The 15,819-nt window shown below is 42.3% G+C and overlaps 1 protein-coding gene and 1 long non-coding RNA gene across 4 annotated transcripts in view; one reads left to right on the top strand and one right to left on the bottom strand.

Moving 5' to 3' along the window:
• The window catches only part of HSD17B3 (hydroxysteroid 17-beta dehydrogenase 3), a 31,528-nt gene extending 21,710 nt beyond the window's left edge, over nucleotides 1-9,818 (bottom strand). The window contains exons 1-2 of one of the 3 annotated variants that reach the window (XM_083702131.1): nucleotides 9,444-9,818; nucleotides 3,213-3,438 (exon numbers count right to left, since the gene is read on the bottom strand). In XM_083702131.1, the coding sequence (XP_083558257.1) occupies nucleotides 3,213-3,366 (154 nt within the window). In that variant the 5' untranslated portion in view covers nucleotides 3,367-3,438; nucleotides 9,444-9,818. Of the gene's footprint in view, nucleotides 1-3,212; nucleotides 3,439-3,767; nucleotides 4,436-9,443 lie in introns of those variants that run through there. The other 2 variants (XM_083702130.1, XM_083702132.1) reach the window with 2 other exon arrangements.
• A 3,427-nt stretch (nucleotides 9,819-13,245) lies between these two features.
• LOC310826821 lies at nucleotides 13,246-15,809 on the top strand. The gene is made up of 2 exons (XR_014555992.1): nucleotides 13,246-13,985; nucleotides 15,667-15,809. It is a non-coding gene; the product is annotated as an uncharacterized lncRNA (long non-coding RNA).
• The last annotated feature ends 10 nt before the right edge of the window (nucleotides 15,810-15,819 follow it).

The raw sequence follows: 15,819 nt of genomic DNA on the forward strand, positions 1-15,819 counted from the left end.
ACTAGGGCCCTGCGGGACTTGATATCTTTCTGCAGGGCCTGCAAGACAGAGCTGTTCCACCTGGCCTTTGGTTTGGACTCAGTCTGACCCTAATGTTTCCCTTCCCTTATAGTTTTGGTTTGCTACTTTTAAAATGAGGCTGCATTTTAAATTGCATTTTAACCTGTATTTTAAATTGGTCCCCCCCCCCCATTATGTTTTTACTTTAATTTTACTGGTGTTAGCCGCCCTGAGCCCAGCTCTGGCTGGGGAGGGCGGGGTATAAATAAAATTTATTATTATTATTATTACTACTATTATTATTATTATGGAAATGGTAAGTACAGTAGTATGACTAGAAAACTTGTGAGTTTGAAACAAAATTGGGAAACAGACTTTAATTATGATACGTATTGAGAACAGAATGTGGACCAATAGACTAATCAAACTATTTGAGGGAACTTGCTCTCAAAATAAACCGCAGATGGTAGGGCAGTCTCTCTTTCATGTTTTACCTCCAGACTAGTGCTCCAGATTGTTAGCAGGGATGTGGGTCCTCTCAAACTCACTTCCATTTATGGGGGGGGGGGCATATCTACTAGTTAAAGTCTTTAGTCTAAACTAGCAGGCATGTCCAAAGTCCATTTTGGGGGCCTAATCCGGCCCGCCGGTCAATTTAATCTGGCCCCCATGGCAGTATATGTCCTGGGGTAAAATCCTTTAAAAAGCTCACCAACTTCAGTACTAAAAAAAGCTGAACAACTTCATCAAATCTGGCCCTCTTTGAAAAAAGTTTGGGCACCCCTGGAAGTTTTTGAAGAAATCTCTCAAATTATTAAGGAACCTATTCAATTCACCCCACAATTGGTACTCCTCTCCTTATTTGAGGAGGGTAATCATGACATAAAAGCAAAATATAAATATAAAAATACTGCTTCTCTTATTCGCAGCAGCAGGTCTCTCAATTGTACAAAAATGGAAAACTTTGTCTAAACTCTGTGTTTCTTCTTGGTTGAAAAATGTTTGGAATATTCCTCTTCTGCAAAATATTCCATGGCATGTGAGAGCTTTGTTGGACGTTTGGAATGTTTGATTCTCATTTTTTCAAAACCCCAAGGACAAAATTATTTATCTGGTGTTTGTTGGCACCCTTGACAAAAGCTGTGCAACATGTCCATGACCTCTTTTTCTTTTTATTATATTGTTATATTTTGTGTTTTACTTTTTGGGACTCTTTACTTTTTGTTTCTTTGAAAAATCATTGGAAATTATTGTTTTTAACTACTTTTTTTTTAAAAGATATTTATTAAGATTTTATATAATAACAATTCAACAAAACAATAGAAAAAGACATTATACAATAAACAATCCAACAAACAAACAAAAAAACATAAGAAAACAATAAGAAAAAACAAAGAACAAAAAGAATCTAGTTTTTTACGTATTATCTTTATAACCCTCTTTCCTGACTTCCTCACATCCCCCTTTTCTGTGTTCCCCTTTACACAATCAAATTCAGCAATTCCTTACCCTCTTTCAACTCTTATTCAATATCATACATTTCAACCCATTATGTCTCCGATTTTTCTTTTTTTTCTTCTTTTAACTACTTTTACTCAGAGTAGATGTACTGAAATTAATGAGCACGACTAAGTTAGGTCCATCCATTTCTTTGGAGTTGCTCTGCCTAAAGGTTTACAAAGCATCCATTATCTTAGCATCCAAACCCATGGGTTTGTTTTTATTTTAAATTATCAGTTTGTAGTCACATCACTGAGTAGGAAATTTGTCTATTCACTCATAAAAAATGATAATGCCCGGAGAACTTAGGTTTGTAAATCGTATTAAGATGATGTGGGCTAGGAAGCTGCCACAGGCAAACCAGTCATTGCCACAGGCAAAAGTAATTCTCATTGCTGTCCTGCATGTGTCTGTTCCAAAACAAGTTCCACTGAGTTTACTGGAGCTTACTTCCACATAAATTTGTGTAGGACCGCAGCCTGAATTTCTTTGTATTTCAAAAAGATTGAAGTTGCATATTAACGCTTCTCAGTTACATAACTGCATTAAAAAAAATTTCAAGGGTGCATGTGTCAATATTATAATATGTTTTTTTGTGTTGAATATATGCTATATGGAAATTTATGGACCTAATAGGTATCTAAAGCCATTTGCACATCACAAAATATGTATTTTATCAAAGTAATTGTTGAACTAAAATACAATTAAGAAGAAGTACAGTGGTACCTCTGGAAGTGAATGGGATCCGTTCCGGAGCCCCGTTCGTAACCTGAAGCGAATGCAACCCACGTCTGCGCGCGTGTGGGTCGCGATTCGCCTCTTCCGCGCATGCGCGTGATGTCATTTTGAGCGTCTGCGCATGTGTGAGTGACAAAACCTGGAAGTAACGCATTCCGTTACTTCTGGGTCGCTGCGGAGCACTCAATCCGAAGCTACTTCAACCTGACATATGTCTGTATATTAATAGTGAAAGAATTATTAAGTTATTCTTAAAATGATTGGTGGCTCATTCCTTACATCATAGGAGCCTATACAACACAAAACACTGTTGCTGTATGTAGATTTTATTTTATTTGTTTATTATCTTATATTTTGGAAATGTGCATCCAGTTTTTTCCCCCTTTAATTTTTTTGGGGGGCCCCCAAGAGTCCGGGGCCCTAAGCTATAGCTTGTTTAGCTTATACAGTGGTACCTCAGGTTACAAACACCTCGGGTTACAAACACTTTGGGTTACAGACTCCGCTAACCCGGAAGTAGTACCTCGGGTTAAGAACTTTACCTCAGGATGAGAACAGAAATCGCGTGCCAGTAGCACGGGAGCAATGGGAGGCCCCACTAGCCAAAGTGGTACCTCAGGTTAAGAACGGTTTCAGGTTAAGAACGGACCTCCGGAACGAATTAAGTTCATAACCAGAGGTACCACTATATGTAAATCCAGCACTGCCCATGAACCTTCAAAGATTGAGAGCCAGTGTCGTGGTTAGAGGACTGTAGGTCCATCTAGATTCTAGCTCAATACTTCCCCACTCTGACTGGCATCAACTCCCCAGGATTGCAGGCAAGAGTCTTTCCTAGCCCCCTTTGGTGATGCCACAAGCTGGGAACTTTTGTGTTGCAAAGCTGGTGCCCACAGAGTTGCTCCCCTGCTCCCGTCCCAACACATCCGTTCGCATTTCCCCAGAAATAAAAATATGAGGAAAAGTTGCTTTACCTGCCCATTCTCCCATGGACCGGAAAAAAGACTCAGGCACAGTACTCCATACAAGCGGAGAGAAATATTTCAAAAGTCGAACGCATTTCACCAGGAAAACGAGACAAGTCAAGCCCCCGAGGCAAGCGAGGAACTGCTGCAGGAATTCACCCATGATGAACCGATGCTGTGGGCTCAGATAAGATACTGCCACTGTCTCTCTTCTGGTGCACTGCTACTTTTCGCTCTGGTAAAAGGAAGAAGAAGCCTGTCTAATCATAAGCGTGTGAGTCATGTGATTTTTTTTTTACCCATAGAGATCATAGAATAACTTTCTTGGCCCAGATATGTAAACTACCCAAAGAAAAACATGAGAACTAAAATGGTTTTTTTTTTGTTTTTTTTTTGCATGGAGAGATGCTCATTCTCAGGGCACATTGTGGTCAGGGTCAGGCCAGCTGGTTTGCAGGATGATGTTGCCTTTGGCTCTCTGCTGTCTGTCGCCGAGATAAAAGATGTCGCGGAACATAACCCCCTTATGGATACAATATGCCTACTCCTATTTAAGATACTCACATACAGCTACCGAAATCACAGTCGTCTGTTATTCCAGACCTGGAATAAATCTCATTTCCAGCATCTGGGCTTTTCTCTCTGGGTGCCAGTGGTGCTCTCCTAGTTTTGTGGTTGGTCCATGTGACAGGACCACTTAACCAGCTCTTGAATGAACAGGGCAATTTTGTACACTCTTAGTTGGCTCTGCCCTTGAATCCGGTCTGGAAGCCGAAACTAGTAAACAATGTAGCAGCCAGATTTCTCACAGGAGCAGGTCTTTGGCAAGATGTTATTCTCCTGTTGAGAGAGCTACAATGGCAATCAATCTGCTATCAGGCCAGGGGCCTGTGTTAATTCACAATGACTTAAATAACTTGCACCCAAGGTTATTTAAGAACCAGCTCATTCCTTACGTTCTGTCTCAATCACTGAAGTCTTCTGATGGGGGACTGTTTGTGGTCTCACATGCCCCTGAAGTCTGGCTGGCCTTCACTTCACTTCACTTCACTGCCTGGTAGAGGGGCTGAACCCCTAGTATGGCAGGCTGTGTCTTGTGGTACTCCTTGCTAATAGAAGTTCAGCAAGAGTCATACCTTTCTCTTTATACATGTCTTCTAAAAACTATATTTATTAGGCAGGTTTTCTGAATCTCTGTTTCTTTGCCAACCCTCTCTCACTGATGTCTCTGATTTTTATTTTGTAATAGGGTGCTTTTAGCCTTATAGGAAAGTGCAGTGCATAAAATTTTAAAATAAATACTCAAATGTAAATCTCACTAATTTCTTTTTTTATATATATAATGATATTTATTAAAATTTTGTTTAGACAATAAAAGACATACATAATAACATAGTATTTTCCCTTAACCACATTTCATTCTCATCTTTGGACTTCCTCTCATCTCTTGTTCCTGCCTTCTAAACTCATATATTTGCTAGCAAATTGCTAACCTGTTTCAATTCATATAATGTAGTTTTCCAATATTGAATCTCAAGTTTTAGGATTTAACTCACTTTTTTAGAACTTTAATTTTAACATACTATTTATCCAAAATTTATCTTTTCTTTCAATTACATATAGATTTCTTTTCATTGTAACTAATTTGTTGGAGCCATCTTATTACCAATCTTACATCTTTCTTAACATTCATACAATTTACAGTGTTTTTGTAGGTAGTCCTTAAATTTCTTCCAGTCCTCCTCCACCAGTTCTTCTCCCAGGTCTCGGATGTAAATCTCACTAATTTCAGTGGGGCGAATTCGCAGCCATTTTGCTGTCGTTCAACTGTGTGATGGTCTGTTTTGCCTTTAAGCAAAAAAGTGAGGGTGGTGCTGTGGTCTAAACCACTGAGCCTCTTGGGCTTGCTGATTGGAAGGTCGGCAGTTCGAAAGCATGTAAGTGCAAGTAGATAAATAGGTACCACTGCAGTGGGAAGGTAAATGGCGTTTCTGGGCGCTCAAGCTTCCATTATGGTGTCCCATTGCGCCAGAAGCGGTTTAGTCATGCTGGCCACATGACGCAGAAAGCTGTCTGTGGACAAACGCTGGCTCCCTTGGCCTGAAAGCAAGATGTGGGCCGCAGCCCACAGTCTCCTTTGACTGGACTTTAGCTTTAGCTTTGCCTTTAGGACAAAGGACTCATTACATGAAGGCACAAGGATTCATCATTAATCCTGGTGGCTGAGACCATCCAGGATCCAGAATGACCATCACAAGCCAGTTATTATGCAACCCCCTGAGGCTCCCATATGGCCCTCCTGCCGGCATTAGAAACAGCAGAACAGCAACCAGTTCCTTGAGAAAGAAAAGCTATAGCATCGAGCAGTGGCTGGAGGCACAAGACACTTTCTTTGACCATTGCTGACTGCTGGAAAAACCTGCTTTATCTCAGGGTACCTTGAAAGCATGTGCATAATGTGGGCTGAATCGTGCATGTTTTTAGTACTTACTACCACCAATCACCTGCTTGAGGGTGTGTGTGTGGGAGAAATGGCAACTGAATCTAACACTCTACGCTAGAGCTTTCCAAACACAAGTGTGTTGGCCGCAGGGTGTAGGTGTGTTGCGCGAATGCTCCCCACGCTCTTCCCGGGGTGGGAAAGGGGTTAGTTTAACCTCTGGTTTGTCAGTAAAACTGAATTATTGTGTTGCGAAATGATGCATGTCTGCAAAGTGTGTCGCCAACATGACAAGTTTAGAAAGCTCTGCTCTATGATCTACTCCCATACCCTGATCAGCAGTGCTAGGCCTTGTCAGTTGCAGCCCAAGCTCCCGACTCAAGCGTTCCACCTGGGGATTCTCAAGGTCAAAGCTCCATTACTAGGTCATTACTAGGTCAGGGTAAATAGATTTTGGGGGTACTGTAAGTCACTTTTGATGAGACTGGCACAGGATTAAGAGTCAAGCTTCCTCTCACTGCATTGCAGCCCCAATCCAATTCCATCCTTTTCTTTGGGTGCTCATGAGGTGCAGTGAGGCTGTTGTCTCAGGCGGGAGTCTGGAAAGGTGTTGATTAAAAATGAGACTGCTCATGGTAGACTTAGGATCATAGAACAGAGTTGGACCACAAGGGTCATTTAGTCCAACTCCTGAAACTGCCTGAAGACTCATAAAAACACAAGGGAAAAGGGACAAGGAAGGGAAAGGCCAGGGCAGGGATCAAACTGAGGTACAGTGGTACCTCGGGTTACATACGCTTCAGGTTACATACGCTTCAGGTTACACACTCCGCTAACCCAGAAATAGTGCTTTGGGTTAAGAACTTTGCTTCAGGATAAGAACAGAAATCGGGCTCCAGCAGCGCGGCAGCAGCAGGAGGCCCCATTAGCTAAAGTGGTGCTTCAGGTTAAGAACAGTTTCAGGTTAAGAATGGAACGAATTAAGTACCTAACCTGAGGTACCACTGTACCAGCTTTTAAACAGTTATTCTTATAATGAACAGTTGGAATTAGGAGGTACCTAATTTCTTCTGCTGAGGCAGACAAATGATATCTTATTATTGTCAACATATGCATTCTTATGTATACAGTGCTACCTCGGGTTACATACGCTTCAGGTTACATACACTTCAGGTTACAGACTCCGCTAACCCAGAAATAATGCTTCAGGTTAAGAACTTTGCTTCAGGATGAGAACAGAAATTGTGCTCTGGCAGCACGGCGGCAGCAGAAGGCCCCATTAGCTAAAGTGGTGCTTCTGGTTAAGACCAGTTTCAGGTTAAGACTTCCGGGTTAGCGCCATCGGCGAATGGCAGAGTTCCTCCGACCGGAGGAACGGGCTCCGTGGAAATTGGGTCTTCCTGTCGCGGCGAAGGCAGGGACCCGCTAGAAATCCCAGGTGGAGAAGCCTGGGAACGTGGGGTTTGGCTGAGCACCAAGAGCGCCTCCCCTACTCGCGAGGAAACCCCTTTTTGGGGGCTCCGGAGTGAAGTGGGGTGAGCAGCGCGGTGCTGCGAACCGATTGCTACTTTCACGGAGGGAAGCCGCACAGCCATCGCCGGAGAGCGCTGACTTTTTCCTGATGACAATTGGACTCTAAAACAAGTACCCATGAGTAAAAACGGAAAATTGGATCAAGAAACTTGTTAAATTTGTGAATTAGGCAACAAAGCGGGAAGGTTTAAACAGGAAGTCCACCTTCCGCTTTTTGTAAACAGACTGAAGCAAAGACCTTGCAATCTAATAGCCTGGAAATCATTTTAAAGTTGGAAATTTCCTACATCCACAACCAATAAAACCCCCTGGGAAGCAGGAGAAAAGGGGGGGGGGGAATTTGACTGTTTAATCCTGCAGGAGGAGAGTAAAGGAATTTGTTTCCATCGTCCCAAACCTGGGGACGGGGTGTCAGGACAGAAATTGTTTGAGATGTCCATTGATTGAAAGGGGAGATTTTGACAGATAGCTAAAAAGGAGAAACAAATTAACTTCAACGCCACTTTAAAGAAACAAAGTATTTGAAATCGAAAGTAATCTTCTTTGTTTGATACATTTTAAAGATGGATACAAATAGAAATTGTGTCCCCTAGAGGGAGCCTGCCAGTCTGTTGTTGCAGTTTACTTGAGACTTTACATCTGTCAGATTGTGATCGTGGGACCAGACGTTTGACCTTGAACAGAAATGATTTGCAAGGAGGTTTTGGTGTCTGCCCTTGGCAAGACAAATGCTGTGCTGGAGCAGCTGCAGGAGAAAATGAATTTGATGAATGAAAAGTTGGACTTGATGACTGCTGTAACCAGCGAATATGGATTAACAGGAAACAAGGATAAAGAAACTATACAGCGACCGACTCAGGAAACTGGTTTGACAGGGCAAGTCCAAGGGCAGAAGAAGACGGAAGAAGTTGTGATTACAACTGAAACAACACAAATGGAGAGATCCAAAATCCTGCAGGAGCAAAAGTTGCCGCAGTGGAAGATGGAATTGGGAGTCTGTCTGGAAGTGTTTGGAGTCAAGGAAGCTCTTAACTCTGGTGGGACTATGAAACAGGTTGACAACTACTTTTTGGAAAACTACTTTTTGGATTACAAAGATGATGATAAGAAACTACGAAAGAAATCAACAAAAGACAAAGAAGTGCATAAGCGCAAACAAGAACAAGAAAATCTGCAGAAGGGGCATAGAAGAGACTTAAGGGCCTCGGATATAAGATCACCAGATTGATGGACTGGATGTAATGGGTAGAAGGGACTGACATAACCCGTGACCAGGAAGAAGGGATGTTGGATTAAAATTAGAGAAAAAGTTTATAATAAGAAAAATTAATTTTTACTTTTGGAATTAGTGTAACACTAATGGAATATTAGGAAATATGTTGGAAAGGAACTAATTGGCTTTAGTAGAAAGGAGTCAAAGTTATCTATAAACATGGTTTAAATTTTGAAATTTTAAGGTACTTTAGGCAAGACAAGATTAAAGAAACTAAGGTAAATTGAATAACAGAATATAGTAAAAGATGGAAAGGATATGTGGATTTAATTAATAAGATTGTTAAATCTTTGTTAAGACAAATCATTTAAATTAAAACTGAGAAATATGGGAAGAATTTGCTGGAATAACGAATTAACTTAGAATACAAAAAGGGAGGTGTGAGGAGGTCCAAGAAATAAGCAAATGAAAAGATGTAATTTGAGATTTGTATTTTTTCTTTTTTTCTTTTTCATCTTATTTTTTCTTGTATTTTTCTGATTTGCTTTTCTTGTAACGATGAAACTCTGAATAAATATTATTATTTTTTTAAAAAAAGACCAGTTTCAGGTTAAGAACGGACCTCCAGAACGAATTAAGTACTTAACCTGAGGTACCACTGTACTTTACCCTATTATGGCTGGAGAACCGTATTGCAAAATTCAGAGAGGATCACATTTCAAAGGACAGCTGTGTTTGGGTTCTCATATTGCTTCCGCAAAAATGCAGATTTGCATAGCTGTCAAGGTTTCCCTTTTTTAAAGGAAAATTCCCTTATTCTGAATTGGATTCCTTGCAAGAAAAGGGAAAAGTTGACAGCTATGGTTTGGTCGGTTTGCCTTTAAATGTGAACTGAATCTATTTACCCCCCAATGCTACTTGATCTGCTTAGTAAAATCCAGCACCCATTTTTCACTCACCCAGGGTTGTGGTTCCATTGGGAAATCAAGGCACAACGGAGTCTGCAGATATGGTTTATTCACACATACAGTACCTGTGGTTCTATGATATACACCTGAGTTTATGGAGAGTTCTGCCCACTTCCTGCTCCTTCCTGTGTTGTAAAAAGGCACCCTCTCTTCCCATGTTGACATCGTGGCTCCTGTTACCTGGCAGCTACTTCCTCTGTGTCTGCCAGAACCTTTGACCTGGTTGAGGACTTCCATCGAGGGGCCGGCTATCAGTGCCATCGTTTCTTCGGCGACCCAGGATGGCCTCATGAGGAAGTTAGCTGGCGTTGCTCTCAGCCAAGTCCAGGAATCTGTGAGTTGGCTCAAATTCTGACCCTCCCCGAATGCAGAAGACATTATAGGGAGTCTGACTGGCCTGCCAAATTAATAACAATACGAAATGTAGCTTGACTTACATGCCACTTGCTAGCAGCTCAGAGGAAGCTACCTGAGAACAAACTCTCACCCGTCACATTCCCTCACCCGTCCTTTCTTCAGTTGGAGGCAAAAGGTGCCAGGGAAACGTGTCACACCCATATCTGATAAGCAGCAGCCTATCATGTAAGAGGAGGGAAACCTTTAATCACATTGAAGTTTAACTTTTATAGGCTAAGGTTCAAAGGGTGCTGCATTTTTATGCATCTATCAGGAACTTCTCAAACAAAATTGCCCCTTGCTTCTTCCAAAGACTTAATTTGAAATGAAGGGAGAGGTCTTTTAAAGGGTGCAAAATGCGTCTGGGTATTTGGTCTGCCTAACTAGATTCTAGTTGTAGGCTTTATCCACAAGAACTGTTCCAAGCTCATGCTCAGCAACACCCCAAGAATTCTGGGAAATGTAGTCTGTTAAGGGTGCTGGGAATGGTAGCTCCATGAGGGGGTAAACTACAGTTCCCAGGATTCTTTGGGGGGGAGGGTTACTTTAAATGTGCTTGAAAGGTATGGTGTTCACAGCCATAGACCGCATTTGAAATACCACATGTTGCTAATACTTTCAGAAAATAAACCCTCCCATCCACAGGGAGAAAGGGTAGTATAAAAGACCTTTGACCTGTGAAAGTTGGACTCAGGTGATGAAACTGTGTCTGGGTACCACTTTAGATTGGAGGTATGAAGAGTCCCATATGTTGGTGCTGACCTTTAAAACCCTAAAAGGCTTTAAAAAAAATTAAAATGTGTCCACAAGCCCAGAAAGGTTGGTGGTATAATAATAATAATAATAATAATAATAATAATAATAATAATAATAATAATAAATTTTTATTTATATCCCGCCCTCCCCAGTCGAAGCTGGGCTCAGGGCGGCTAACAACAATCAAAATAATCCAACATTCTAAAAACATTCATTATAAAATTAATTAAAATCAAATTAAAATCAAATTGATGGCAACCAATTAAGCAAAATTCTGTGCAGATTGCCAGAGGAGGGCGTCAGGCTGCGCCCTGACCAAAGGCTTGGTGGAACAGCTCTGTCTTGCAGGCCCTGCGGAAAGATGTCAGGTCCCGCAGGGCCCTAGTCTCTTGAGACAGAGCGTTCCACCAGATTGGAGCCGTGGCCGAGAAAGCCCTGGCTCTGGTTGAGGCCAGCCTAACCTCTCTGTGGCCTGGGATCTTCAGGATGTTTTTATTTGCAGACTGTAAATTTCTCTATGGGACATACCAGGAGAGGCGGTCCCGTAGGTACGAGGGTCCTAGGCTGTATAGGGCTTTAAAGGTTAAAACCAGCACCTTAAACCTGATCCTGTACTCCACCGGGAGCCAGTGCAGCTGGTATAGTACCGGATGAATATGATCTCGAGCGAAGACCCCATAAGGAGTCTCACCGCGGCATTCTGCACCCGCTGGAGTTTCTGGGTCAGTCTCAAGGGCAGCCCCACGTAGAGCGAGTTACAATAATCCAGTCTGGAGGTGACCGTCGTGTGGATCACAGTGGCTAGGTCAGGGCGTCAGAGATAAGGAGCCAACTGCTTAGCTTGGTGGAGATGAAAAAATGCCGCCTTTGTTATAGCTGTAATCTGCGCCTCCATAGAGAGGGAGGTATCGAAGATTACACTCAAACTCTTAACGGACGATGCTGGCACTAATTGCACCCCCGCAAGAGATGGGAGTTGCCCCCTCAATCCCATATCGCTCTGTCCCAGCCAGAGGACCTCTGTCCTCGAAGGATTTACCTTCAACCGGCTCCTACGTAACCATCCAGCCACAGCTTCCAGACATCTGGTCAGTGTGTCTGGGGCCGAGTCAGGATGGCCGTCCATCAACAGTTAGAGTTGGGTGTCATCGGCATACTGATGGCAACCCAGCCCAAAACTCCGGACAAGCTGGGCGAGCGGGCGCATAAAGATGTTAAAAAGCATCGGGGAGAGTATCGCACCCTGAGGCACTCCACACACCAAGGAGTGGCGCGATGACAATTCCCCCCCAAGCACCACCCTCTGTCCCCGACCAGAGAGAAACGAGCGCAGCCATTGAAGGACTGTGCCCTGGATCCCCACGTCGGCAAGGCGGTGGTCTAGGAGTTCGTGATCGACCATGTCGAAGGCTGCTGACAGGTCTAGAAGAATCAGCAGCCCCGACCCGCCTCAATCCAGCTGCCTGTGGAGATCATCTGCCTTAAGTGAATTCAACTTTCCTTTTTACATTATAATCCTGCATTTAGTATATTCTTCTTCTTTTTAGATGCCAGGCTTTTAGAAGCTGGTGGGTTAAGTAATTTTAATGATGTTGTTACCTATGGAATTTATGAAAATTATTTTAATGTTTCTGTTTATTGTATACAGTACTATGTTTTTATATTACCCTAGATTTGTAAACTACCCTGTGACCATTTTTGGTGAGATATAGATTCTCCAATAAATAAAGATGCCATAGCTCTTTAGAAATTGTATGAATTTTGAATTATTGATCTCAGCAGTTGATTGGTCACATGGAACTTTAGGTCAGATATACAAAATATTAACAGAATTGCTGTAAAGCAAGATGGCAAGCAGATTTGTCTATTCAAATACTGACAGACAAATGGTATTTGATTTGGAAACTCTTAAAGGAACGTTCTGTACGGATTTGACAGGATGGTACCTGACTCCTGCCAGGTTGAGTAAAATATTTTTGAGGGCCAGTGACCGATGATGGAGATGTGGAACTTCTGATGTAAACATGTTTCACGTCATGTGGGCATACTGAGCAATCAGATTTTGGGAATTTGTGCCGACAGAAATAACAAGCATCCTGGGCTATCATTTCCCAAAAGATCCTGTTGTAATTATAATTGGACAGAGTAAGGATATTAAAGCAGAAGAGGATTGGGAAATGACTTTCAGCTATTAATAGTGGCCAAAACAGATGTGTCAGAGACAGAAAACTCCCATATTATTATCTCTAGATGCCTCGGGAGCTAAAGTTTGGGAAGCTGCTTAAATGATGAAATTTGCTAACTTCTAGGAAAGGGCAGACAAGGCACTTGGAAAGGGGAGACAAAAAGACAGCGAATTCATTGCAAAAAGGATTTTATTTATTTTTAATTAAGTACAAGATGAAAGAATCCCCATTTTTTATTTTGAAACATATAAAAGGCCGTAGTACAATGTGGTAAAATATAGGCAACTTCCTTCTTATAAGAGTGGTCTATAAATTTTAAGTAACAGAAATATCAATGTAGCAACACTTTTCTTGAGGTTTTCTGTACCAGTGCACCATATTCTCTACAAACCAAGATGAAGTATTTGGTTGCTTCCATAAATTTATATGTGTATATAATCATTCTATCTATGGATTTATTTGTAATTATTTTGCAAAAATTTAAAGGAAAAGAACCCAAAATAACAATAGTGTCCAGGATCTTTCACCCTATACCTGTCCTGGCTAATGGGGCTCTTTTCATCAGATCATTCTGAATATGGCATCTCTGTTGAACATGCAGAGTTGTGAAAGTGTACTCAGCATTTAACAAGTTTTGACTCATTGGGCAGGGTGGGAGCAGCTGTGGTCTTCAAAAGTTGTTGGGCTAGACCTGTCATCACCCCTGGCCATTGGACATGTTCCCTAAAGCTGATGGGAATTGGAAAGTAATATATACAGAAGGCCACAGGCATCTCAGCCCTAACTTTAAGGATCACATAATGAGGCTGGGAGAAAACAAACAGGTCTCCACACTGATGTTTTAGAACAGGCATAGACAAACTCAGCCTCCAGATGTTTTGAGACTACAATTCCCATCATCCCTGACCACTGGTCCTGTTAACTAGGGATGATGGGAGTTGTAGTCCCAAAACATCTGGAGGACCGAGTTCGCCTATGCCTGTTTTAGAACCTGGCCTGGATAGAAAAATCTAAAGCCCGGGCTGGGTCAAAGTGAAGCTGTAGCATTGCCCAAGTGGATTTTTCTGAACCATGGAAGAAACGTCTGGGTGTTTGTTTCCTATTCTTGATATCTCCTGCCCTGCACAGAGTTCCAGAAACCAGCTCTGATCTGTGATGGAAGATTGACGGTCTCCTACATGCCCAGATGCTCCTCATCTAGCATGGGTGAATCAAACCCAGAAGTGACCAAACCAACAGCCATTTAAGCCTGAAGAAGCTACAAGCCAGCTCTCCCCCTTCCACTGCAAGGTTGTGAATGCTCTGCCTACATGCTTATGCTCTTTGGCCGTTCACTGTTTTTTCTCAAGCGATCCAGCAGCAAAAGGGGAAACTACCTATCTGTGACTGTACAGCAAATGATTATGGAAATAGGTTTGGATATCGCTTAAGAAAATAGTTTCATGGGGAGAATTAAATGACTAATAAAAATGAACTCTCGTACTCAAGTATACTGGCTTGGGTCAAAAGATGCCATTGCCGAAGAGGAAATGAATAAAGAGGCTCCCCGATATTGTCTATTTCCCAACTCCCACTGAAGTTGGCACCAAATTCTATGACATTCCATATGGTCCCTGTGGCGTTTGCCTCCTAGGATGGGTCATAAGGAAAGGGTTAATATAGGTGTGATATGATTGGCCAGTGAGAATGCAAGGGGGGAATAAAAGTTAGAGTGGGAGGTTTTGAAAGTCAGCTGAGAGTTGAGTTCAGTTGAGTTGAGGTTTGGGAGTTGAACAAGGAAGAGGGAGGTTTAGGTGTGGGTTGGTAAAGTTGTATTGTGAGAGAGTGAGAGGAATTGTTAGGTGGAGTCAGATAGATCAGTTTGGAGTTGTAGGAACTAAGAATAAGAAACTGACAAGAGAAAAATTAACTGAAACCATAAGCTTGTTCCTGCATTTAAAAATAAACTTGATCATTTGTTTATGTTAACAACTGACTGGACTCCGTGTGTCCCCGTGAGATACAGGGTGGTGGCAGCAGAAAAAGCAATCGCAGTGGCGACACAGGGTCAATAGACCACCAAATGTCCGGGGGCCCTGTGTGTGTGATCGCCACAGTCCCCTAACCAGAGAGGCTCTTCAGTGGGTCCAAGAGGGTGTAGCAGACAGGTGGGAAGTACGGAAGGGATCCCATATCACTCATATCTCCACTGGGAGAATCACACAAGGAGTGCTGGGGCAATAAGAGAGAAATCCTCAATGCAAACATATTGAACACTTAAGCCTGTCCTTCAGGCACAGCAGTTTTGGGGCATCAGATCTGTTTGTTCAGAGTGTGCAAGCCTCACACAGTTCACTGCACCAGGTAGCGAATGGAACCATACATGCCCCCAAACCTGAAAGGGATGCTCATGGCACCATCGTAGGTTATGCAATCAGCAAAGGACATTTCTTTCCTTTCTTTGACAGTGGCATCATAGAACTGACTGGAGCCATAGGGCATATACTCCAACCACTTTTCATGAGACAGGATATTTTGTATGCAAGAAACAGTTGAGGGAGTTGGGCATGTTTAGCCTGGAAAAGAGGAGACTGAGGTGAGATATGGTAGCCATCTTCAAGTATCTAAAGGGCTCTCACATGGAAGAGGGGGCAAGCTGTTTTCTCTTACTCCAGAGGCTAGGACCCAAACCAATGCCTTCAAGTTACAAGGAAGGAGATTCCACCTAAATATCAGGAAGAACTTTCTGGCAGTAAGAGCTGTTTGACAGTGGAACAAACTTGACTGAGAGGTGGTGGATTCTCCTTCCTTGAAGGTTTTTAAGCAGAGGTTGGATGGCTAGCTGTCATGGGTGCTTAGTTTATAAACCTGCATTGAAGGATCCCTTCAAACTCTATGATTCTATGATAGTTCAGTATTGACTATTTTGACTGTCAGCAGTTTCTTCAGGGCCTCCCAGCCCTCTTGCATTCATTTTCTTTTTCTTTTTTAGCTGAGTGAAACATCCTTCATACAGACCACATACTCTGCCACAAAGCTGCAGGTCCCATTTTATGTATTGTAACATGTGTGAAATGTGGAATTGGTTACATGAATGATATATAACTGATACAGTAAATTGAATTTTAAAAATTTCTTCTTAGAT

Source organism: Podarcis gaigeae (assembly GCF_964106915.1).
Source record: "Podarcis gaigeae genome assembly, chromosome: 11".
NCBI lineage: Eukaryota > Metazoa > Chordata > Lepidosauria > Squamata > Lacertidae > Podarcis > Podarcis gaigeae.